Below are 27,475 nucleotides of genomic sequence, written 5' to 3'. Positions count from 1 at the left end.
GCCGGGCAGCAAGTACAAACCATAGCTTACCTATTTGTATGAAGCAGCAATTTGTGGTTTTCTTTAAAAAAACCAGAACTGGAAATAAAATAGCCACACATGATTGGAAGGTCAACAAGGGAGCGCATGATCCAAAAGCTAATCCGTGCTTGTACTCTTAACATTCTGGACTGCTGGGTCTGGACTTATGGGGACAAAGGTCCCTCTGCCTCTCCACCTTAGTCGAGGAGGAGGCCTGGTCATAATTCCAAGCCATTGTTTACTACTTAGTCCCATAATCTATACCCGAGTAAACATGGACCCTGTGGAAAAGTTAAAGTGCATCTTATACTGCTTTCACTTAAGCAACTGCAGCTTTGAGACACTACCAGAGCTCTCTCACCACGTTCCCAAAGCTGGATAACTGAAGCGATTTGCTTACTAGGCTCTGGGAAGGTTGTGGGAAGGCCCTACGAAGCTCCTATGACTTTTACAGAACCCAATAAGCAGCCCTCCATCTTGGGGGAGGGCAGTTCTGGCAGTTCTTGGCTTTAGGCAGTTTTGCATTTATGTGTGGCCCCCCGGAATCAAATTCCCGAGTAGCATGCAAGTTACCTGTATATGCAAATTGGCAATGAATAACACTTAATGCATTGGTTAACATGAAGTTTTTGACATGCAATAGCACTTTTTGGCCTTTTTTGTTTCTGCTTTGTGGAGCAGTTGTGAACCTGCAGACACATTTGGATTACTGGAGAGCAAAGATTTATGGAGAGGGAGAGTGGGTAGATTCTGGTATTTTTCCATTGTGCAGTGACTTCTGCTTGTTACGCCACTGTGTTCCCAGCAAGCAGGACTTTTGCTCCTTTATTGAAAGCATAGCGACATCTGAGTTTAAACACATGTTGCACCATATCATTAAGGAAATGTTCCACAAGCATTTTCCCATACGGTAACTGCAAAGTATATGGTAAGATGAGAAAATATAGTTATTATGAATTGCCTATGGAGGAAAATGATTACAAACAAACAAAGGTAAGGATGATATGGTAATAGATAACATCACTGTTTTTTCTGTTTTGCAGAAAATGTAAGTGTATAAATGTAAAAGATTGCCAGCACTTTTGCATTAGTTTATGATTCTATATACACAATCTAGTATTCCTCTGACCTTATTTATATATATAAATGTTTTGGGTAGACCGCAGAGCAAGTATGGGTTGACTTCAGTCTTACACTATCTGCTTCTTGATGTTTTCACCTGGAATCCCCACAATGAATTGCTACAATCTAAATTTGCAAAGCAAGAATGCCCACTAAGAGACCGGACAGTTAAAGCTACTACAGTTAAATCTACTACTAAGAGACCTACAGTTAAAGCTAGTATTAAGTGACCTCCAGTTCTGTTCTCAGGAAGGCAAAAGTAGCGTAATGGAATGGACCAGAGCTTTCAAAACTGTGTGTCACGACACGTTAGTGTGTCAGCTGCAGTGTGTAGTTGTGTCGCGTGAATGTTCCCCACGCTTCTCCAGGGGCTGGAAAGGGGTTAGTTTAACCTCTGGTTTGCTAGTAAAACTGAATTACTGTGTTGCAAAATGATGCACGTCTAAAAAGTGTGTCACCAACATGAAAAGTTTGGAAAGCTCTGGAATACACTGTAGTCCTCCAAGTCCAGCAGGTGCTAGGTAGTACAGTGCAAAGCCAAAAACCTTTTGTCAGATGCAGTTGCTGAAAGTTGCCCTATATTTTATTATGGACTTTTTTGGGGGGGTGGTGGATATTACATAAGATTGTAATAGGGAATGGGGAGGCCACAAAGCTCTGCTACATAAGCAGAAAATTGCTGTTTGGCATTTAGGATCCTGCTTGATGTGATATCAGATAATTCTAAAATATGCGGTTTTGATTGTGAACTTTCTTTGTTTGCACCTTAATTTAGTGAACTTTCTTTTCAGAATCAAAATAAAAAAATTCCTTCCAGTTGCACCTTAGAAGAGTAATTTCTATAAGATTTACATACAACATAGGGTAGAAACATAATGCAGGCTGAGATTTGTGGAAAGCAGTAGGAAGGGATTTCTGAATTGGGATAAGCTGAAAGTCTAAGACAGTGAAAGCTGTTAATTTTACCTTTGATCAATGAGCAGACAGAATTCTGACCTGCACTTTAAAACCCAATTAAGCGATCTGCATATCATTGCAAATACTGATAAGTTGTTGGGGCTCTTTTCTGTGGGGAAAACTACATTAAAGTTGCCTTTACGTAAGTCGCATTGTGCCTGTGCTCTGTAGTGACAGTATAATCCTCTGTTTAATATGGATTTTCATAACAAATGTAGCAGTCTAGGGTACAACTGTGTATGCTGGCTCAGTCTGGAGAGCATGAGACACTTACTCTCAGAGTCGTGCGTTCGAGCCCCACATTGGGCAAAAAGTTTCCTGCATTACAGGCAGTTGGACTATATGACTTTTGTGGTACCTCCCAATTCTATGTTTATGCATTGCTTCTGAGGAGTCTGAAGTGCACAACTATGCAGTAGTTTTTCTCCAGCCCCATGTTTAGACTAGCTAGTAAACACTAAACCAGATATCCTTTAATTAAATCCTTCCTTCCTTTCACATCTCCAACAGAATCCACAATTAATTTCATATGGTTAATATAGCCATACAGCTTTTACCCAAGTGATATGGTACATGTAATGTTCTCAGCTGATCCAGTCATTCTACACAAATAAAGCAAAGTTGGGCCACATGTCTTTAGCAGGAAAGCACTAGATTTCAGAATGTTGTTGCTTGTTTCTCTCTCTCTACAAGTTTCTACAGGGCGGAAATGAGTTCAGAAAACACTGCATCTTGTGCTGCTTGTTAAATTGTTTTGGAGAAGGATAGCGAATGAAGCATGTTAATTGGCAAGGGCATCTGAATTGGGAAGGTGGGCACTTACATCTTTGGGTTGAGTTTAATGAGTACTTATCAAACCAACTGAATAAGGTTTAGATTTTGACTTTAAAACAATTGACCCTTATATATTTAAATTTACATCCTGACACTTGAAATCTCAGATTCCCAGAATGTAGTGGCTAGTTTTGATACATTAGGCATTTTGTAAGAAGAAGAAGAATGTGTTGAAACACCTGAACAAACAAAATATTGGAACGAATTCTTAAGCCTACTCTTAAGCTGTTGTTTATGGGGTGAAAAGCCAATGGAGTGATAGTATCCTGCAGAATTTGCAGCCAGCATTATATCAAGGGTTTCCTCTGCCCACACTTCCAGTTATGTGTGTATTTACCATTGTCTGTTTTGTGTGTCTGACTGCTGTCATGCCACAAAGGATAAATACCGTATATCCTCATGTGGCTCATGCCACAAAGGATTCATATATTGACCTAATTTTTTTCATAAAACTACTGATGAAGAGGAAATTAATAGAATCCCCTGGTTTGAAAATTCTGTTTTGTTCCTTTTCATTTTTCCTTGTTTTAAAGTTTTCCCCATTGTTTTTCTACATTGTGTCCTTAACCTCACCCTGCCTGTTTATAGCTATGGTTGAAGCTTTGCTGATGGGAGATGTCATTGTTTTCTACCTTCAATTTCTTGCTCTTGATAGGGAGGTAGCTGAGTTCATGGCCTTACACCTACCGCTTGTTAACTGAGGACTTATATTTTGAATATATGGGCAAAGATGTATGGCATTGTGTGCTCTAGGAGAGAGCAGGGAGTGGGAAGCAAGCAAGTGAAGAAATGGGAAATCTCTGAGAGGGAAAAGAGGCAGGCATGGAAGTGAGGATGAAACCAAGGCTGCGCTTTGATCATTAGCTCCTCTGTGGCTTATGAGATACAGATGTAGAACTTGCTTGGGATATGTGCATGGCTTAGTATAACAGCATTGTTTTAAAGCTGCATCTGCCAACTACATTTGACCCGTTCAGGCATTCTAAATCCTTCATGAGCTGGAGAAGAAGGTTGAGTACACTAGCTCCAAGCATAGCTGTCAACCGTCCCTTATTTGGCGGGAAACTCCCTTATCCCAGCGCCGTGTCCCACTGCTGTCCCTTATTGATGATGTCCCTTAAATTTCCTGGGTTTCAAAGGAAGCAGCTCATCTCCCTCCCTCCCTGCCGGCCAGGGAGGAGGGAGGCTCCAACTGTGTTGCTTGGCTGCGTTGCTCACCCAATAAGGAGTCTAAGAACGACTGGGGGGTGGAGCTTGCATGCCTTGTGTCGATGAAATCAGCCACGTTGCCTGGGGACTCACTTTTGCTCAGCGCTTCCCAGCGGAGAGGTGACGGTGGTTTTCCTTGCTGCATCCCCTTTGCCGGGTTGCTGCACTGTGGGAACCACCACTTGGGGTTTCGTTTGGCTGCTGGCTGGGCTTTCTGCCTTTGGCTCAGAGGGGTTCAGAAGTTGAACATACCTGTGCCCGGAAAATCCCTTATTTTGGCTGCTGGTCCCTTATTTTCAAATCTGTAAGTTGACAGCTATGGCTCCAAGCCCCTTGCCATCCTTGTTGCCTTCCACAAGGTGGAGGGATAACTTACGAAATAGAGAGCCAGTTAGCCTCTTGTGGATGCCATATGCAGTATTGAACCCTGATCTTCCATAGTCAGAGCAGGTGCCTCACTGCAGCTATTTGCTCTCCAAGGGCAGAAGGGTAATGGTGACAGAGCTTGTACACTTGGTCTTTTTCTCCCTCATTGCTTGAGGGATTTCAGGGTGCCTGAATACGGCTTTCCCCAAGACGTTATTTCAAAAGCCTATTACTTAAATTTTTTTAAAGGAATTAGATTCAAGTGTTTCAAGCTACTGTACAGTCTTTCGTTTGGGAAGATGTTTTCCTCTAATCTGTCTTGACGCTTGCAGTTACATGGTCTGGAGGGAAAACTTCTGTTAAAAGCTACCCTGGATAGAAGAGGAGGCTTGGTAGCTTGTTTAAAACATTTATACCTTGCCTTTCCATAAAATGTCCAAGAAAGCTAACAACATTTTATCAGCTGAGCCGAATCTGTAGCAGTCATCATTGGTTTTTATACCATTAAGCATTCTACAATATGCCTAGCTAAATTTTAAGGTGAAACCCTAGTACAGTGGTGCCCCGCAAGACGAATGCCTCGCAAGACGAAAAACCCGCTAGACGAAAGGGTTTTCCGTTTTTCGATGCACTTCGCAAGACGAATTTCCCTATGGGCTTGCTTTGCAAGACGAAAACGTCTTGCGAGTGTTCCGATTTTTTTCGCTCCCCCCCTTTTTCTAAGCCGCTAAGCCGCTAATAGCCTTTTAGCCGCTAAGCCTTTAATAGCCGCTAATAGCGCTAATCCGCTAATAGGGTTGCTTCGCAAGACGAAAAAACCGCTAGACGAAGAGACTCGCGGAACGGATTAATTTCATCTTGCGAGGCACCACTGTACAATTCTTCGTTTTGTTATCAGTGTTCAAAATAAGACAGAACCAAGAACAGAGTAGTTTCCTAATAGGGCTAAAATTGAATAGTCAGGTAAAAATGAACTTAATGCATCATTAACTTTGAAGTTTTACTACTTCCTTGCAATAGGTTGCATTTTTGATTCCACATACACCTGTAGTGTTGTCATTGCTTTTTTTCCAGTAGTTTTCCATAATTTAAGATGAATTAATGTACTTCATTTCCAAAAGTAAGGCAATGTGTATTTTGGAGCAAGTTCATGCATGTGAACATTAAAATTACCAACATGGCTCTTATTTGAGGGTCTTTGTTCTTTTCTTTTTTGTATAATTTTTTTATTTGATTTTAAAAAGTATAAACATACAACAAAAACAGTTCCGAATCCAAATATCAAGATTGCTCTGAATCTCCTGACTTCCCCCCATCCCTTCCATGGGTCCTATCAATACTTATCCAATTTTTTATCCATACTTTCCATTACTTTACAAGTGTGGTTTAAATCCTGCTAATGTTTACAGTGGTCTCGTGAATAAATTATGAACTTTTCCCATTCCTTTTTAAAGTTCTTGTCTTCTTGATTTCTGAGCTTCCTAGTTAATTTTGCCATTTTGGCATAGTCCATCAACTTGGTTTGCCATTCTTCTCTGGTCGGGGTAGGGGGGCCTTTGTTCTTGAAGTAACAGGAAATCATTACCCGTGACAGTCAGGTTTCCAAATGTCATTCACATGATTGATTGATTGATTTATTACATTTATCTCCTGCCCTTCCTCCAAGGAGCTCAAGGGGGTGGACACAGTTCCCCCACCTTTTACCTTCACAACAGCCTTGCGAGGCAGGTGAGACTGAGTATCAGTGGCTGGTTCAAGAGCTTTAGGGCCTATGTGTGGATTTAAACCTGGGTCTACACCCCACTGACTCCCATGTAATAAAATCATAATGTAATATCATTTTCTTTAGGTGGACTCTTAAGACTTGTAAGATTTCAATTTGCTTTAGTTCAGAAGTGTAGGTTCATTTAAAATTATTTAAAATTATTACTGTTTTGTATGTTCAGCAATTTTTAGAGCTGTATGTTCTACTGAAATCAATTGTTCTGCCGTAGCTATAAATTTGCTATTGGTAGATTTTATAATGGTTTTATAGTGATTGTGTGCCCCCTTGGAAATGCTTTATGTTTTGAAAGGCAGCATATAAATCTTCAAAATAAATTTATCAAATATATTTAGGCTGTGATACAACTATTCAAAAGCCATTTAGAGTGGCATTAAAGACTGACTATGAGGCAGCATTTCCATGCCCTATAGCTCTGCTTTGATGTTATTTCTTTTTATGCAGAAAATCTTATCTAATGGTGGAGCTAAAGCAGAGAAGAAACAAGTCGTTCCATGCTGGATTCTTTCATTAAAAACAACAACACAGAACTGAACATTACTGTGTTTATTCCATTTTCTGAATGTGTCTCTGTGTGTATATATATATATATGTTGGTGTGTGTGTGTGTGTGTGTGTACATCCACCCACACCCACACACCCACCCCTACTTAGAGAAGGCAAAGCTTCAAAGGAATAATTTCAAAATGCATAAAATCTATTCCTATCTTGTGGCTGCAATCTGGAGGGCTGTCAGTAAATGAAAAATATACCGTATTTTTCGCTCTATAACACGCACCTGACCATAACACGCACATCGTTTTTAGAGGAGGAAAACAAGGGAAAAAATATTCTGAATGAAACAGTGGACGTATCATTTTTGTGCTTCATGCTGTGGCCACAGACATGTGATCTGATGGTGAATTTTGGCTGACCCAATGCAAAGATCCTGAGGATCCATGTGGATCCATGCTTTGTAACCACGTTTTTGCACCATTGCAGCCCCAGGCAACAGTGGGTGCGTGATTTTTTTGGGGGGGGGGCAGGCTGTAGCCATGGACATGCTGTGTGCTCTGATGGTGAATTTGGGGTGACCCAATGCAAAGATCCTGAGGATCCATGTGGATCCATGCTTTGTAACCACATTTTAAGTGGGGAGGGAAGGAAAAACACAGAAGGCTAAGAATGCAGGAGAGGGCTATAACGTGAGGAAAGGAAGGCAAAAGTTTCCCCCCACCCACCCACCCAAGCCAGCCAGCGTGCGCTCTCTCTCTCTCTCTCCCTCTTTAAATGGAAGAAAGCATATTTGAATGCTGTGTGTCTCCAAAAACAAAAAGCAGGAAGTCAAATCAGAATTTTAAGCCGAACCTGTAGTCTCTCTTCCCTTCACAAACATTGTTCCTCCGGAGCAGGGACAGGATAGAAGGACGGACGCTCTGCTTTCCCTCTCTACTTGCCTGGAGGGGAGGGGCTTTCCCTGCTCTTTGTTCGGACGCTCTGCTTTCCCTCTCTACTTGCCTGGAGGGGAGGGGCTTTCCCTGCTCTTTGTTCGGACGCTCTGCTTTCCCTCTCTACTTGCCTGGAGGGGAGGGGCTTTCCCTGCTCTTTGTTCGGACGCTCTGCTTTCCCTCTCTACTTGCCTGGAGGGGAGGGGCTTTCCCTGCTCTTTGTTCGGACGCTCTGCTTTCCCTCTCTACTTGCCTGGAGGGGAGGGGCTTTCCCTGCTCTTTGTTCCGTTTGAGCAAACACAGCAAGGAAACAGAGAGGGCGGGCAGTAAGACCCTGAGGCAGAATGCAGGAAAGCTGCCACTTCCTGTATCACGGAGCTCCCTTCTCCCTGAAGCGCGGTTTGATTTTTGCCTTATTTTTCCACACATTCGCTCCATAACACGCACAGACATTTCCCCTTCCTTTTTAGGAGAAAAAATCTGCGTGTTATAGAGCGAAAAATACGGTACCACATGTGCAGATGCATGCACAGATGTACAAGTTCTTCACAAGCTACTTACAAATAAGATGTGCTTAATTAGACTTGATTTTAAAGACTCCACTCATATTCCTCTTCCACTGAATGTATAATGACTAAGTAAATAATGGAGTTTCCAAGTGAATCAAGAATATGCCTCTTAAAGGGACTGATAGCCCAGAGAGAATGATTGGCATGGGAGTGTTGCTGTTGTCTTGAAGGCACATGCAATAGCTCCCTTGCTTACGTTACACAGGTCTTTGGCTGGTTAGGAGCACACCCAGCAATCCTATGTATACCACTTTACATCCAATGGAAGAAAGGTACATAAAATATATAGATCAAATGTTTTGGACTATAAAAGAGGCCAGCAGCAGTACAATTTTTGGCAAAGGCTAGATAGAATCATAGCAAAGCTGAATTAAGTGAAAAACAACTGCTGTTCTGGCAAATTTCTAGCTTGGGATATGGATTCTGAGCAGTCGAGAAAACTTGTTCAGTATGTCTGTTTGAGAAAATGTCAAGAGGCGTACAAGCAGAGTTAACATAAACGTTTCTGACATTAGTCTGTCAAGCTGTAGTGCTTACTTCTATTGTCTGATTTTCAAGTCAAACAGCACATATGGCTCATGTAGGGCATGATTTGAATAATAATGTTGCAATCAGTGCTGATCAGATAAAAAACAGGATTCAGGAGCATTTGCAGGAATGGTTGTTTCTTTAGTAGCGGAGACCATGTAAACATATACACTGTAGGTCTAAAAATAGATTTTTGTACGTACTTCCTTTGAAAAAAACAAATCTGAAAAGAGGCTTTAAACCCCCCCAGGAGCTGACTCTGATCTTACTGCATTTTGCATATAATAGGATTTCACAGTTTTTTATGTACTTATGTAGGTACAGTGGATTCCCTCCCCCCCCCCCCGGCCTTGCAGCTTTAACCAAATAATGAATGTTTGTATGGTTAGCTCAAGATCTAAAACAGTAAACTGTTGGAACTATCTGGTGGTTGTTTGAAACAACCTTTAAAAGCTTTATGCTCTGAAAGTAGAATAATCTGTCTAAATGCTGTTTTAGGAGTTGGGGATTGTGTTGTCACTGAGGGAATTTTTAATAACTGTGTTTGAGTTGGGGGGAAGGAGAAGAAAATGCAGTATAAAAGAAGGAAACCTGAAATGCTGCAGCGTGGGTTTTTGCTTTTGATTATAATTGTGCATTGGAACTCATGAATTTGAACGCCTTGATTGAAAAACCTTGTGGTTAGAGATTACGTGAAATTGCAGTGCAGAGGTGGCCTGGGCCTGCCCTCTCTTACCAAGTTGCATATTTCATTGTAGGTATGCTACCTAATGTATTACAGATTGCCCATATGCTTGCAAATGATCTCTAGTATCAATCATTGTTTCCTTCTCATCTTGGTTTTAATCTGCTTCAGGCATGGTACATCATAACATTGGCTAGAATTCAAAGAGCCGCTCAATTACTCCTATAGAGAGAGGGGATGCTTTTGAGGACCTTTGAACAAGAGCTTCACATGCTGCGTAGCATGATACTTCTAAAACTATGGGAATTTAACAAAAACTTTGAGTAAAATAGCATGTAATCCGCTACTCAAAGTCTCTCCCCCCCCCACACACACATGGTTTATAAAAAAAAAAGTAGTTGAATTTTGGCCGCAATCTTTAATTTGCTATGTAGCCCACTGGTAGCATAGGCTCATACTCTATGCACACACACACACACCCAGTATATGGGGATGGGACTGAGCTCCCCAATCTTGAAGGCCACCGCCAGGCCTCCCCACCCTGGCAACAGGCCCCACCAGGCCTCTGTGATATCACACAAACACAATGAGCCCTGCAATGCCAGGTGGAACTCGGCACTTCTGACTGGTAGTGCTAATTTAAGATTAGTATTTATCTGTGTTTAATGTAATTTCCAGCATCCCCCCCCCCACAGAAATTGCTTTATTGTAAATAGTATAGCCTTCTTTCCCGTAAGATGTCACTAAAAGCAACAATAGGATAAAGTAACAGTAAACTGCAAAGTAAAATGTGCTGGTTTGTCAATTCTGTGAATCAGCTAAGATGGAAAGTACTGTATTAGGAGGTTTCCCCTATGTAAATAGTTCATAGATATGCTCTCTCAGCAGAAATATAAACAAAAAACTCAGTAGCAGTAGAAAGGAGAACTAACATAGCAACAACAGTGGCAGGCCTAGCAGTACCATTGCCATCCACCAATCACAGGCCTTGTCCACACCTGCCCCGTGCTTTGTAGGCACGAACCCAAGATTCATTTGCCCCATCTCTTTCCCCAGCGAAACCCGCTGTTTACCTCTGAATCAGAACAAACACCAGTCTGTAGAAATCTCTGTGGATATTTGTTATGATTCAGCAATAATCAGTAGGATGAGCGGAAGTGTGGATGAGCCCATAGTCTCATTCCCAAAGACACTTCCATATTAGCTGTCTACAGAGAGCACCAATCAACATGCGGTGGCTGCAGATGTCACATAACGTATTCCATGCGCTGCCACTCCAATCACAACAATCAGGTCTACACCTAAAAAGTAGAAGGTAGGCTTAGAGAACCCATGGTCTCCCCAGGAGAAGGCTTCAAGCCCCACTGTGGGATAAAAGCTATGTGAAGGAGAACAACCTCGCAAACGGAAGCAAAGGGCGAGGCATTTGAAAAAGGCAGAATGGATGCTAGATCAGCAAACTCATACCCAATGAGCTGTGCCTGGCAGCACTGTGTGAAAGAGGAACGTTTGTAATAGGAAGCAGCAAGTGTGGCTTGGGTCTTATCTTATTACAGAGAATATGCTAACCACACAGTCACAGGAGCAGACAAATGAGAAGAGTGTGATAGAGCTGTTTATATTCTTCCTGTATAGCGAGATTCCCTCCTTTCTCCCCTTGTCAACCACACGCACCATGGAGCTGCAGCTAAGTGGAACTGTACATGTACAAATGCCTAAGTGATCCCATAGCTACCTAGCGATGGACAATCAGGAGAAAAGATTGGGAGCACACACACACCTACTAGGCAGAGGGAGCACACCTGTAGGCTCGTTCTGATAGCTGTCTGCCTCGTTTGGACCTTTGGACAGCTTTATTTTTCTCTTTACTCAGCTATCCATACGCCCCCCCCCCCATGTTCAGTTGGTTGGCTGTAAGCAGCTCCTGGTAGTTGTATCAGTAGTCGCCCTCCCCCTATCCACCACTGAGTCATAGAATTGTAGAGTTAGAAAGCATCTCAGCTTCTGCATGCCAACTTCATATAATACCATGTGGGACTGTGAACTCTTGTGAACCTGTCTCCTTGGGTGCAGCAGACCCTGGGAACTGCACCCACATCTCTAGCAGCCCATCCTAAGCAACAGCACCACACTTAGCCCACACAGAGCACACTGAGCCACACTTTCCTGTTCCACATTTTATATTGGCTGTGTTAGGTGTAGTGCAGAACATAGGAAGCTCCTGTTGCTAGGAGTAGAAGGATCGGGGAGTTTTGCATTTGTGGGCTCTCGGGTACTAAGCTCTTTAATGTCACACAAGACAGTTTCTTCTCACCAGATGTGAGTTTTCCATCTGAGGTACACAGCAGGTTGGAAAATGCTATTTATGTGTGTGCGAGCCCTTCGAAGTTGGTGGGCTGCTTGCATCTAGATCAGAGCACAAAAAAATGAGAAGCTGCACTTGGGTAAACTTCCGCTGACTGCCTCTGCTGTAGAACTTCTAAATAAAGTGTGCTGTGCTATACTTCACCTGTGCCTCTTGTTAATATTTGAAATTAAACAGATCTGCTGTAAGAAAACAGCAAGTTGGATGTTTATACAATAGGCCTCTTTTCCAGGCCTAAGCAGAGAAAAGCTAAAAGATAAGTAAACTTCAGGGCGGTGTCCTGGAAGAGGAGGGTGCTATTCGTTCAAATGCACTGCATAACATGTTTTGAAAACCAGTTTTGTATTTTCCTATGCAGCCTAGTACTCTGAAGAATATGCTTTTGAAATAGGAGAACTTGTAATTGTGGAAAACATTTTATCAAAATATAGCAAAAGTGTTTTTTCATTATTGCTGTACTCACCCTACCATTATCTAGACGCAGCTAGATCACCACCCACCTTTGATTGCTTTGATATCAGTTTTCTTGAAGTAATTCTCTAAATCATTTGAAGAAGTTAACTGTATCCTAGTCACTAGGACATAGTGAGAGAGAAATAAGGGCTTAACGTAACATGCCACTATCACTTACCTTGGGGAAAGATTGCATATTGTAGCTAATGAATATTGTCAGAGTCAAGAAAGCTACATGGCTTATTCAAGTTTTGAAGCAGAGGTTGGATGCTTTTAGTTGAGATTCCTGCATTGCAGGAAATTGGACTAGATGATATGCAGGGACTCTTCCAACTCTACAAATTTATGAATACTAGCACACTACTGCACACCATTTCTCAATTCAGTCATGTCAGTGGGGTAGTTTTTTGTTTTTACATTTTTGCTTTAAAATATCAGTCAATTAAGTCTGATGTTAAGGTATACATATGACCATCATTGATTCTAGACCAGGGTTAGGCAACCTAAGGCCCGGGGGCTGGATGCAGCCCAATTGCCTTCTCAATCCGGCGCGCGGATGGTCCGGGAATCAGCGTGTTTTTACATAAGTAGAATGTGTCCTTTTATTTAAAATGCATCTCTGGGTTATTTGTGGGGCATAGGAATTTGTTCATTCCCCCACCCCCCCAAAAAAAAATAGTCCGGTCCACCACATGGTCTGAAAAAAGTTGCTGCCCCTGTCCTAGACTATCATTTCTGCATTTCTTAGGCCAGACTTTGGGTAGCAGACTCTTCTGCATTTTACACATTTGGTACTATTCATTTGTTAGTTTCTATTCTGTTTTTCCCCCCTGACAGCCGCAACAGTTGACATTTTCGGAATTGGAAAGTTAAGTGCTATGGCTGCAACATAAATGTCTAAAAATAATTTTCTGAATTCTGAAATAGTTTTCTAAAGAGCTGAAGTGGTTTTGCAAAACAGCTTCTAAATAGAGAACTGCAGGTACTTCTGTTTCTGAGTTTGGCATAGACTTGGGAGGGGAACAGAGTTTGATTGTATCTCAATAGATTTGTCAAGTGAAAACTTTTTTTAAAATTCTCTGATAACAATAAGTGAAATCTGTTATGTTCTGAGCAACTGATTGTTCTGGAATATGGAGAAACTCGGGATAAAGGAATTTGGCATTCTTGTATTGTAGGAGCCTCATTTGTGCAGGCTTGTTAAGTGAGTTGGAACTGTAGAGCACTCAGATCACTTGCAGAGACAGTTTGTAAAAGCATCATTTCTGAAAAGATGCAGTTACGGAGGGTGAAGAAAAGTATACACCAGGGTAGGATTATTATAGAGAACTTTTAAAGGGGGAAATGAAACACACAGTAATGTTTAGAAACAATGGTTTCAAGGGAAAAACGGGAAGGAAGAAGGTATTTTAACAGGAAAGGACAGAAACCTTGTACTTTGGAGAAACACCACAGTGCCTGAAGCAGAAAAGTTCACATGAAAAACATTGTTTGTGTATGACATGGATGAAGAAGTTAGGAAGATCTTACAAAACATTTAGCACTAATGAGAGAGAGTATATCAGCTTGCTCCAATTCAAAATGTAACTTAGAAGTCTTGTCTGCTGATTCCATAAATTTCCCAACTCCGGTACAGATTATTTGTGTAGAAGGCCACATTCCTTCAAGGGTAGTGGATGGGGCCAGAGCCAAAGGTGAGCAGGGTTCATTCCCCTCCCTTTCTGCCACTTCCTTGTTGTTTTCTGTGAGTGAAGCAGGTACATTGCTCTTCTTGAGCTAATGGCTTGCAGAGGGTTTTTAAATTTTTTGCTAATGGTCCCATGCAGTCCTAGGGCTATAGGTTGTTCATACCTATTCTATACAGTGGTGCCTCGCAAGACGAAAAGAATCGATTCTCTTCGTCTAGCGGTTTTTTCGTCTTGTGAAGCAAGCCCATTGAAGGATTAGCGGATTAGCGCTATTAGCGGCTTATCTGCTGATCGGATCAGCTGATAAGTGGCTTAGCGGCTTAGAAAAGGGGGGAAGGGAAAAAACCAGCAGGAACTCGCAAGACATTGTCGTCTTGCGAAGCAAGCCCATAGGAAATTCGTTTTGCGAAGCACCTCCAAAGTGGAAAACTCTTTTCGTATAGCGAGTTTTCCGTCTTGCGAGGCATTCATCTTGCGGGGCACCACTGTACCTTTAAATCTGTGGTCCTAATGTGATTTATTGGGAATAGTGTCCAGGACTAAATTCACTTTTCATTGAAGTGCATTATAGGTGATTCAGTGGTGCTATGGAGCATGCTCAAAGAAAATAACTCTGTCTGCCCCATTCAATCACCATCTTACTCAGTGCATTCAGAGCTCAATTCTTTGAGAAGTTTGAAGCCAATTTTTACCTGAGCTGCTGAACTGCCAGTATGTGAAAAGGAACAATTTCATTTTGGAATAACACTAGCATGTAGGCCTCTATCTTTACCTTTACTGGTGTCTGCTGTTCTCCAGAAACCTTGAGGTCCTACTAGATTCACATTAAAAACACAACACACCAGCTCTTTCATTTTTGCTTTTCTCCTTACCCTCCATTAGCTGCTATGTCATTACAGTGTAGTAAAATGCAATGTAGGAGCTTCCAGAGCTTGCAGTAATTCTATAAATTATTCACATTAATTTAACTTGTGGATTTGTTCCAAAGGACTGCATATTTCCATTTGAGTTGCTGTTCTGCTACCCAAATGTTTATAGCTCCCACCTCCCTTGGTTAAGCAAGAATGATGATAAAATAACCAGAAATTTTCATTCACTCTGACAAAAGCAATGCAACACATCATTAAATGTCACATTATCCTCTAGTCAAGCTTGTTTATATCATGTTCTTCATGAGATTTCCTAGTGTTTCATGATGCTTTATTCTACATGAGTGAGATGCTGATAATGAAAGCTGAATGTATCCCAGATTTCTGTGGCTCTCTTACAATAGAACTATATTGTGTATGTTAAGCCTGGCTCCTGTGTTGAATGACTTCCCTTATGGGCTGGAGAAGAGTGTCTTTTGGGTTTCCTTGGTATTGGGCCTAGTGATGTCACCAAGCCTAAATTTAGTTTGAAAGCATAAGAGACACAGTAGTTCTCCCGTAACATAGGAATCAGTTGTGTTGAATATGACTAGAATTGTCAGTATTTCCCCCCTTGAATTGTTTTAACCAAAATCATTGAAAAAAACTGACACATCTGTTGAAGTTCCCCATTATCTGGTTCAGAAAATGTTGAGCACTTGAGCACAGAGCTTCTAGAACATAGGAGCTCAGCCCTTCACCCCTTTCTAATACCTAGCCAGGCTCTTTATCTGGGTAGGTGATTACATGAGCTTCCATCTCTTCATGAGTAGATTTGTGTATGAGTAGCTGGGCACTATACCAGTGGCCCTAAAACTCATGCCTGGCACACCTTCTCCTCAGTCCCTGCAGCAGATGAGGAGGCGCAAATGTTGTCCTCTCTTTAGAAGCTCATTCTGATTTATTAATAATATTTGTATCCTCTTTGGCTTTGATATTTGGTGGGAATTGGGATTTCTAAGTTGTTATTTACCTTATTACTTTGCACTGAACTAACCGTTATGGGTGTCAATCCCATAATATATAAGCCTCCACTTGTGTAAAAAGCCTATCACAGCATTGATAATTGTCTGCAAAGTTTCCTGGATTTTTATTTTGCAAAAATCATAGCGTGAATTTGCTGTAAGAAAAAAACCTTTATTTATTTATTTATGTATGTATGTATGTATGTATGTATGTGTGAAAGACATAAATACAAATTTTGAACTGGTGTTGGGAATAATAAATTAATAATTTACACAAGACTAACAGAACATTTAGACAAAGATCAGAAAAGAAAATAACCCGTTGACAGTTTGGTTTAAGGTTTTATTACAGGTAACTCTGAATCCCTCCCCCTCCCCCCGTTATTTCCATATTAATGGTTGTTGGGTTTGCTTTTTGTTTTTGTTTTCCCTCTGTAGCAGATTAATTTGATCATCAGGGTGCAGAGTTTCCAGTCTGAAGAAGAGGAAATATTTTGATAGAAGGGAAGTTGTGTCTTTAGACACAGTAGCTAAAAATAGGTATTCTGCTTTTGAATGGTGTGAATAAATTCTGAAAACAATCCATGATTGTTAGAAATGATTATTTAACAAAATTGCTAGAGTTCTCTTGTTTACCCCACCCTGTAAGCTATCTACCACTTTCGGAAGAGGTTAGTTTACCATTTACCATTGTCAAGCAGTTTAGATAAATCTATAAAAGTAATCCATTACTCATTAAACTTCGAGATTACACTTCTGAAATTTCAAACCTGTACTATGTACATACCTAAAGCTTGTTAAATTTGGAGATTTCGGGTCAGTTTGTCAGAAGTTTGGAGATAGGGATAATTTAGGAACCTAGCTTTCACATTTAGACTACCCTGTACAGTTTTGAGGGTTTTCTCTAGCTGAGAATGTCTCCAGGAAAAACTTAAGTATTGTTGGAGAAAGGCCTCTGCCTTGTCCACAGAATTGCTATGTGCTCATAGGAAAATACCATTTTCCATTGACCAAGAGTCCATTGGCATGGATTTTAGAGCTCTGTTTATTGAGGTCTCTTATTTCTGCTTTCAGAGCAATAAGTGTTGCATCATAGGTCAAGGCTATAATAAAAATATTATAATCAGTTTTGTGATTTTGGAGGTTTCAGTGTCAAAGGCAAGTAAAGTTTTAGGAATAGCACTCTTAAGTAGAACATTAAACTTCATGTTCATTGCTCACAATCTATAATCTGGTCGGAATCTACCAACAGTGAAGTTTCAGATTCTTGACAGCATAGCACATTTCATTGCTTTCATTTATAGTGTATTGTGTAACCAACCAGAGATATACCAGGAAATTACCATGAGCAGGAAAAGTCTAATTTAGCTGCAGTCATAGCTTTGCGAGGTGGGACACAATTTGAGGGCACAAATAAGTCAATGAAGGGTGGCCTTGGGAACAGGGTAGAAATATTTTAAGAAAATATCCATAGTTTATTCATGTGCTCCTACACCTTCTGCCTGCCAACCAGGAACAGGTTTGGGTTTTTTTTAGTTATAACATACAAATATAAATCTTTCCCCAGGTTGAATTGTTCCAGCTTTTATAAGACCATTTCTGGCATACATATGTAGTAAATGTGCAGACAGACTTTGAACCTTGAAGTTGTTAAGTTTCATTGCAAAGGCAGCTTTCTGTTTGTTTTGGGTGCTTCTACAAGTTTTTTAAAACTGGGCTGTGTAAGTGTGATAATCAGCGGTCCATGCAGCCTTCCCTAATCTGCCCTCTTCCTGTTTTGTCTTGTATTACTTGCAGTTACTCATTCATTTAGATTTTACATAATTTTATTACTATTTGCATAAATGCTTTTCACCTTGCTTTATTGCATTTTAATGTTTCTTTTTATTATTTGTTGAATAATAGTTTTTTTCCTTTTTAAAAAGGAAATGCTTTTTAAAGAAAAAAATCAGCATTTTAAATTAAACTATTTCAGTTAAACTAATTTGGTTTGGAGTTTAACTTACATTGTTGTTAACTTGTATTACTTTTAGTCTGTCATTGCTTTGTTTTGTAATGCTCTGGGGCCTAGGTTCAGAGTTCATACCTAAACATTCTAAATAGTTCTTCCCTCTTTCTTTCTTTGTTTCTGTTTCTTATACAGGAAATAAAAAAAGAAGCAAAGAAGGAAGGTCCTGTCATCAAAGTACCCGAAAAGTCTATACATGATGTTTCCAATGGAAGTCCTTTACTGTTGTCTGAGACAATTATTAGAGCCTCCAAAAAAGGTAATATATTTTAAATTAAAAGCTCCAGGATAAACTGTATTTGGAATGTTTCCAACCATAAAATTATACACTGGACAAATGTGTATACATTAAGGGTGGGAAAAGTTGTCAGATGGGCAAACAGGTTTATGAAAGCCAATTCAAACATTCAGTCACTGTGTCTTCCCATCTGAGGATACTGCTCTCTTATCAAGTACAGAATCACTTGTGTTTCTTTAACCAAAGTGCTTCATTATTGAGTGCAATTATTTTAACAAGGAGCAGCTAGTTATAGGTAGATTTATGGCAACATAGGGCTTGTCAACACCAGAGTTTAGTGTCCTTCTGAAGCTACTTGTGTCTTTCTTTTCATTTCATTTTGGTGGTATCTACACATCTTTCTTCTCCAAGTGGCAGCTTGCACTCCCCCCCCCCCAGCCTTTTCCAATTTGCAGATAATCCAATAAGGAGAGAAAATCCAATATAAAAGTGCATGCTATCCAACTGTGGATGTGCTGAAGCACATTGTGTGGCCAGGTTTCTTTATGTGTGTTGTTTCTGTCAGCTCAAAGGATGCAGTGTGCCTTTCTCCATTGGTTGTTGCTGAAGGCACATTTGCAGTAACCAACTTCCCACCCCATACTAAGTTCATAATTGGCAAGTGACTGTTTATAGCAGGGGTGTCAAACTCAAATTCATCGGGGGCCGCATCAGCAGCTTGGTCACCCTCAAAGGGCCGGTTGTATCTGTAGGACTATGTGTCCACATCATATGTACTTACAGTACAGGAGAGAAGGGTTCAGGCAGCCGTTGGATCTGTCACATCACAGGATTTTATGCGCTCAATATAAAAACAAGTGGAGGTTTCCTGAATGCATGTAAAGTGGAGGTTTCCTGTGTAGAATGGCCAGCGCCGCTAGAGGGCAGACGTTCTCTGGCTTGTAGGCTGCCGCGCATGCGCTGAAGAGGCGGCTTTCTTGTGTCAAAAAAAAATATCCAGAATAAAAGGCTGGTGGCCGGTGGCGGCTACACGGGCCACATGACGAGGTCTGGCGGGCCGGATTTGGCCCGCGGACCTTGTGTTTGACACCCGTGGTTTATAGCTATCTAGAAAAGCACAGTAAATACTTCGGTAGTTAATTGTGCAAAGTAGGCAATGCTGGTTATATACATTTTACATTACCCACATATATTATCCATATATATATATATATATATATATGTGTGTGTGTGTGTGTGTGTGTGTGTGTGTGTTTTGGAAACATGCTGAGTTTATTATCTCAGTACCAGTTTTCCCCTTCCTTTTCTTGCATCGTAGTATGATGAAATAACCAGGATATTCTCGAATATAGTTAGGTCCATGCAACAGCTTAAAAACCTGATCCTGCTAAATAGAATATGTTTTGATTGCTTGAAAGAAAACGTGCAATTTTGACATAGTTATGTCAGTGGGTTGCCTTGCCAGTTATGCTCTCCAGAGAGTGTGGAACCATTCAAGGATTTTTATTTCAAGAACAAATGTTGTATTTTTTACCTTGGAGGCTTACCAGCTTCTGTTTCTTATCTCAAAGCCAAGTCCTTGGTGACTATGAAACTTTGAAATGTGCTATTCATGGCAGAAAGTGCCTGTTTGTGTCAAAATCTTACTGGAAACTAAGGGGGAAAAACTTACCAGAAACCAGTACAGTGGTACCTTGGGTTAAGAACTTAATTCGTTCTGGAGGTCCGTTCTTAACCTGAAACTGTTCTTAACCTGAGGTACCACTTTAGCTAATGGGGCCTCCAGCTGCCGCTGTGCCACCGCCGTGCGATTTCTGTTCTTATCCGAAGCAAAGTTCTTAACCTGAGGTACTATTTCTGGGTTAGCGGAGTCTGTAACCTGAAGCATCTGTAACCTAAGATACCACTGTATTAGGCTCTTGAGCCACCAAAGAAACTCAACCCAAAGGACTGAATCCAGGCAGTCTGTGAAACTAACAATCATCCTATATAAGCAACTAGCAGCATCATACCTGGCATTGCTCAGGAATTCTAAGGATCAATGCAATCAGAAAGGTTCAGTCCACCATCTTGATTCAAACTGGCATCCAGTTGTATCCTAACTTAGATGAAAACCTGATCGTGAAACTCAGGAACCATCATGCAAAATTTGCTTATACCTGAAGAGGTGTCCAAACACATAGCAAGCAGACAACTTCCCAAAATATATAGTAGATAGAATATTATATAATGAGAGCAATTAAACATAGCATTAAGCTAAAGTCCCTCCCCCACCAAAAAAACCACCTCTGTTGCAGAATATGATTGGATTTACTTAGACAAGGGAATAAAATCCATAAAGTATTGCAGATAAGTAGGTGATCTATGGCAGATTAGAAAGAACAAGACAGCACTTAGAAGTCCTATTAGTTACTTATGTAAGGTCCCAGGTAGGAGAATCAAGTTGGGGGAAAAGAAAACAAAAAAAAAACAACAACCCCAAGCCATGTGATATGAGATGTTTGATGAAGATATACAGTACTAGAATATATAGGCTCTGAAAACCAAAGATTCTGATACATTTTGCCTGTGGAATTTTTGCATTATCTTTTCGGTGTTCTAAAAGACTTGGCATTGGGTTTTTTGGGTTACGCTTGTGCAAGTAATAGAAGGCTCCATATGGTCTGTGGCAGCTGGGCCTCTGTTATCTGGGGCACTAAAATGGAAAGGAAGTACATCCTGTTACAACTTTTAAATCCTAGCAATTTTTAATAGTGTTTTGGTATGCCTGGGCTTGTACTAACCATTTAATTTTTAATGTCTCCTGCAAGTTCACTTTTATGTAAGAGATTTTTAAATGTCACAGTATGTCAGAAAGCAAATGAAAGCTGGATAAACAGGAAAATTGACTATTCTAAATCATTGTACTAAGACTTGTACAAGGTAGAAAAATGATGAGGAAATGAAATGTAGCATGGTATCAAAGGTGCTTTTAAAAAATGATGGGTCAAGCCTCCTGACTCCTTGCAACTTCAACATGGGTCCTGATAGTTTGGACCCAGACTGTTTTATGGATTGACTCATCATTCCCATTTCTGGTCTATGCCAGCTGCATATGGAAGTTAGAATCATAGAATCATAGAATCATAGAGTTGGAAGAGACCACAAGGGCCATCGAGTCCAACCCCCTGCCAAGCAGGAAACACCATCAGAGCACTCCTGACATATGGTTGTCAAGCCTCTGCTTAAAGACCTCCAAAGAAGGAGACTCCACCACACTCCTTGGCAGCAAATTCCACTGTCAAACAGCTCTTACTGTCAGGAAGTTCTTCCTAATGTTTAGGTGGAATCTTCTTTCTTGTAGTTTGGATCCATTGCTCTGTGTCCGCTTCTCTGGAGCAGCAGAAAACAACCTTTCTCCCTCCTCTATGTGACATCCTTTTATATATTTGAACATGGCTATCATATCACCCCTTAACCTCCTCTTCTCCAGGCTAAACATGCCCAGCTCCCTTAGCCGTTCCTCATAAGGCATCGTTTCCAGGCCTTTGACCATTTTGGTTGCCCTCCTCTGGACACGTTCCAGTTTGTCAGTGTCCTTCTTGAACTGTGGTGCCCAGAACTGGACACAGTACTCTTGGGACACTATACTTCCGTTGGTGCAGCATCACACTGTTGACTCATGTTAATCTTGTGGTCTAGTAAGACCCCTAGGTCTTTTTCTTACATACTGCTGGCAGGCCAGGTGTCCCCTATCTTATCTGTGCAGCTGGTTCTTCCTGCCTAAGTGTAGAACCTTACAGTTGTCCCCATTGTAATTCAGTTTGTTGGTTTTTGCCCAGTTCTCCTGTCTGTTAACATTAAGCATGAGTTCTGATTCTGTCTTAAGTGGCATTGGCCACCCCTCGCAATTTGATGTCATCTGCAAATTTGATGAGCATACCCTCTGTCAGGGAACTGCCATCGGAGGAACAGGTGGGGAAAGGGCTCACGGAGGCTGGGAGGGACTCAACAGCTGAAGCAGGGACCAGCAGGGGGAGAGGCGGGTCTCTGGAGGAAAGTCTCACGGAGGCTGAGAGAGACTCAGCAGCTAAAGCAGGAACTAGCAGGGAGAGGGGTGGATCTCTGAGGGAAAGCGAGCAAGAGGGAGGGCTCAGGGACACGTCCAGCGAGAACAGTGGGGAAGTGTCTGAAGCTCCCATAGGGAGACCCATTCCTCGCCGGAAGCTGTCACGCCGCGAGTCCCGAAGACGTGTTTCCGTTAAGGAGCTTTTATGCTGGAGGCACTTCCGAAAACAACCACTGTCGGAATCTGCAAGCGACTAGAGCAGACATGTCTGAGGAGCTCTGTCACAGACAGAGGTTTGTGGAGTTGCACAAACTCTGAGGGACTACGATTTTACGCACAAGCAGCTCATCATCCCATCACACCCTCAATTCCTTAATCCAAGTTATTTATAAAGATGTTGAACAACAACGGGCCCAGGACAAAACCCTACAGCACCCCACTTGTCACTTTTTTCCAGAATGACGAGGGACCATTAGTGAGCACTATTTGGGTTTGGCAAGTCAACCAACTTCAATTCCACCTAACACTTACCTTGTCCAGTCTACATTTGCCAGCTTCTCTGCAGGTATATCATGGGGGACATTGTCAAAAGCCTTACTGAAATCAAGATACACTATGTCCCTCAGCATTTCCCTGATCCATCAAGTTCATCAGGCCCTGGAGATTTGGATTTATGCAAAGTAGCTAGATGTTCCCTTACCACCTCTTCCTATCTTGGACTTCAGCTTCCTCTTTGCCTCATTTATTAGTAAAAAATATATAGGACACTCTTTGACCTTAATCACCTCTCTAGAGTCTAGCAGATAAGACTCAAAATGATGTCCCACTTATCTCTCATCTGTATTCAAATTAATGTAAAGCTCTGGCCCTCTTTTTCAATTTTATTGATCTTCAGGCTGAAGGAGCAGCCGGGTCATTTGCAGGTCTTTTCATTTTTGGAGGAATTTAAAGGATACTACATTCCTGACACGGCCATGATTCTTTGGTTCGATTTCTGTTAATGTGTTTCAATGCTGAACACAGACAGAGGAGCTTGAAAAGTTTTTGGAATTTCATTTCCTGTTTTGAACCTGGGGGTAGGTCACTTGCAGCAGTACCCTGGAGCATCTGCTCTGCCTGTATTGTAATTTATAGGCATAAAATGATGGCGATGAGAATGAGAGCCAGAGACACAGATCAACAATCTCATCTTTGTAGAGCCGGCACGTTACATTCTGTTCCTGTAATGGGTTGCAATGAGGAAACTGTTAAGGAGAAGTGTATCACTTTCTCTTACCAGACTTGTGGCCAGTGTGAATGCTGCATGAAAGAGATGAGATTAAACTTGAAATGCCTGTGTCAGGACACTAAGGGTGCTATACAGCCAAGAATTCCCTCCAGCTCAAGCACTGTTGTCTGTGGCAACAGAACTTCCCTCTCCTCTCCCTGTGCATCCCCTAAATTTGTCCTGGGGAACATTTAGGTAGCATGTGGGAGAGGAGAGGGAGCAGGAAAAATAGCCTGGGCTATCGGAACTGTTTAGATGCGTACTGGCCTAAGAAACTAAAAGTCAATCCAACAGCCCATTCATGTAGTTTACAGTGGAGAGAGACAGTGGACTGGAAGGTGCTTGTTAGAGAGAACCAACTGAGGGAATAAATGCACACACACGGGAAACCATTTATAGCCAAAGGCGGCAGTTTCTTGGTAGGTGAAAATGGTATCCAGTATCTGGGACAGAAGGGAGGAAAGGCTGATATGGCACAATGTATTTGATAAAACATTTATAGGATTGGGGGGTGGGGCGGAGAAAACAACCATTATAGACAGGTTCCAAAGAAATTGAGACATTTCCGTTACATTCCTGTATATTGTTTAGATTTGGGCTTTTGCTGATTTATACCGTGCATTATAAAAATCCAGGGTGTTTGTTTATGAAAGCATTTAAATGACATCCACAATCTAAATAAGAGAGAGCGCGCGCAAATTGTATTTCCTTGTTAAATAATAAAATAAGTGACTCTTAATTGGTTTTATGTCATCACATCTTCACTACATCCAAATTATGCTGTCCTTCTAACCCATGAAGCAATTGGTGATTACTCCATTAATGGCAAATGCATTGTGTTCAGTCATGTAATATATTTGATCTTATGTACTTGCGATAAAAAAATGTATTTATTCTGAAAATGGAATGTACAGGTTTATGACATCCAGCATACCAATTCAGTAATTTTTTAATAATTATGATGAAGCCACTATTTTTCCCTTGGGCAACATATGCTTTCCTCCCTTTTTGTCTGTGTATCTAAGCTCTGAAGCTGATCCTAACTCTGAGCTAGGGGATTGTCATGTGGCCTCCTCCTTTACAGTGGCTGCCCCCTTGTGGTAGACCATGTACACTAATTAGAACAGTAATTTTCTCTCTCTCTCCTGTATAGTGAGCATCATGGAGAATGCAGGTTAGAACAGCAAGGCAAAATGTCTTTTTACTGGAAAAGTTTGCATTTGTGGTAAGATGTGAAGAGGGGCTATGTCAACCTGTCTGGGGCCCTTCATGCTCACACATTCATATTAAGCTATAGTTTAGCTTAGCATTTTCTCTGAACCAGCTTGAGTGTATGATCATATATTACTGTGCAAATGTTTTGATTCCAGTTCCTAATAAGCTGTTCCTTTTCTTTGAACAATATTTATAACAAGTGCTTTTTATCTAGAAAAATACATGCTGGTATTCACCATGAAGTTGGTACAGTAAGTGCCACACTTTTTAACAACAACAACAACAGTGTCGGTACTGCGTGCCCTTGAGTACCCCCTGGGGGTGGGAAACACTGGTTGTAACGGTTATCTTTCTCTGTTCTTAAGAATAAGCTAGTTTAACTATGAATGAGACTTCCAGGATTTTCTAAAGTCATTTGGAAACTTGCTTTAGATTTAAATGCATGCAAGTGATCTGAGTGCAGGACATGCACATTTTACTGTGTTAGCGTATGCTACAGCATGTTACACCAAGCAGTTTGTTTGGATAAAAGGTGACCGTGCAGATAATCCCACACCTCTTAGTTGTTTTTTTAGGGATAGTCTCAGTTCTGTATGGCCCTGAGGTATTCCATAACCATTTGCTTCCCTCATGGTTAATTTTAAGTGGCAGATGTTCAATAACATAATGAAATCACTGCTATATTGGTTTACAAAGCCCAATGTTGTGTCATAATGATTCATTTATCTTGATGCCAAATACCATGCAGTACTCTGCTTATATATGTATTTGCGTAGATAGCTTGTCTGTTCTAGGCTTTGTTCTTTATGGATACACCTTCATATATATTTTTAGGGGGGAAATTAAACTGCTCAGTCAGAAAATTCTCCCAGTGGTATTCAAATAAAATTGTATTTAAAACATGACTAAAAGTCACACATCAGTAAAAAACAAATATACATACAACCATTATCATTAAAAATAAATATAAAATCAACATAACTAAATAATCTGTATTGCTGAAACAGAAAACCTTCAGAGCATTTATATCTTCTACATAAAATGGAATACTTTAAATGATAGTTTGTGAGGAAAGAAATAGTGAGATATCGCTAAATAGAAACAGGAAGTTTGCTTCTTCAGTCTTCTGAAAAAACACAAAGGTTTTTTCCTTTAATCCATATACCAAAATGTTTGCTACTTTTAGGAATGAAAATATTCCTAGTGGAGTCAAAAGGCTGTATCTAATATTAGTCATACTCAGAGCAGACCTATCAGATTGAATGGACATGATTTACTAAGGTGCATTAATTTGCAAGGGTCTACTTTGAATATAACTTAGTTGGCTATATCCCAAAGAATGCATTTTTCTCCTCTTGTTAGAGGCCCCTAAAGGTTCCTGAGTATCATGGGGAAAAAATAAGGAAATGCATGATTGAAAAACAATTTGTTGAACAATTGAAGAACAATTCATTTTAGAATGCTATATTTTTAGAATTCATTCTTTAAAACGAAACAAAAAATATGTTCATAAATGACAGGACATTTTGTCCTGTATTTTTAGTCAATATCTTACTTTATCCTGTTTAACAGAAAAAGTTAAGAATTGCTTACTTATATTAAAGCAAAAGAATCCTAAGGGAATATAGATATAGATATATAATATTTTCATTAACTTTTTGTTCCAAAAATTAGTGGCGTCTAAGCTGGACATAATCTGTTAGACATATTGCCCTTTTTGTAACATGTTTGGTGACATTTTCAGTCACCTCTGGGTTCGGCACGCATATTCATCTTTCAGAAGCCTATTAATTGGTCATTGACTGTATTTTCTTTGATGATTAGAATGCATATAAAGATACTCAATTTTGTATTTAGATATTAGTCATACGCTCTCTCAAACTGCATTTGAGATAAATCAGCTGTTCCTTAAAAAATGAGATGTTAAACAACTGCTGTTATATGTTGCTAAGGAGGAAGGCAATATAAATAACTTGCTATTGTATCCCTATGAAATAGTTTGCAGTCTTGAACTGAAAATGTTTTTGAGATTTTTAAGAATATACTAATAACAGGTTTTCATTTATTTATATCCCTTGCACAACGAAAAAAGATTATCTGTTGATCTGTTTAAGTGATTTTGGCTTAACTTTTAATTAAGTATTTAACCATATTCTTAGTTCATTGAGTAAGGGGTAAGGGCAGGGAATACAGCTTTCTCTGCCCACCCCCGCAGTACTAAAGGGAATATTTTATTTAAGCAGTTCGGAATCACTTAGGTGCTTGGTAATCTAATGAGAATTTTATTGTTCATGTGGGAGTATGTGCTAACTGAAGTGAATGGCATTAAACTAGCACTTCTGTAGGCTACAAATGTAGTTTAGTTATACAACAAAATGCCTTTCTCCTGACTCCTAATTCTATAGGTCATCTTATAGATACTCCTTAAAGATATATATCTACAGATAATGAATAGGATCTAAAGAGGGTATATGCATGCCCAAGGAACTATTGATTTTGGACAGCAGGCTATTAATTGTCCTTGTAACCCCTCAGTTTCAAAAGCTATTTTGCCCTGTGATATGCAAAGCTGCTGCTCAAATAGTCCAGAGTTCTTTTGCATGATGGAACTATTTTAAGATTCCTTAGCTCTTGGCCACGACATCGTTCTTTCTTTATGTTCCATTACTGCAATGATAAGGTTAGTAGGTTCGCTTGCTTCATTGTGTAGTGTTTGGTTTGCATTAATTGAGTGTCTGAGCAGTTTTCACTCCTACATGGAAACATTCAGACATTGCAAGAGGGGGTAGGGGAAAGTCAGGCTGTAAGCCCAATACAGT

At 40.5% G+C, this 27,475-nt stretch overlaps 1 protein-coding gene across 4 annotated transcripts in view; it reads left to right on the top strand.

Moving 5' to 3' along the window:
* SH3KBP1 (SH3 domain containing kinase binding protein 1) overlaps positions 1 to 27,475 on the top strand; it is a 155,255-nt gene that overhangs the window by 44,849 nt on the left and 82,931 nt on the right. For all 4 annotated transcript variants that reach the window (XM_081199444.1, XM_081199446.1, XM_081199445.1 and 1 more), the window contains exon 3: positions 18,024 to 18,147. In XM_081199444.1, coding sequence (XP_081055570.1) covers positions 18,024 to 18,147 — 124 coding nt within the window. The remainder of the gene's footprint in view (positions 1 to 18,023; positions 18,148 to 27,475) is intronic.

Source organism: Podarcis bocagei (genome assembly GCF_964188305.1).
Source record: "Podarcis bocagei genome assembly, chromosome: 6".
NCBI lineage: Eukaryota > Metazoa > Chordata > Lepidosauria > Squamata > Lacertidae > Podarcis > Podarcis bocagei.
The sequence above is the reverse complement of the archived record's forward strand: the minus strand, read 5'-3'. Positions and strand labels throughout refer to the sequence as shown.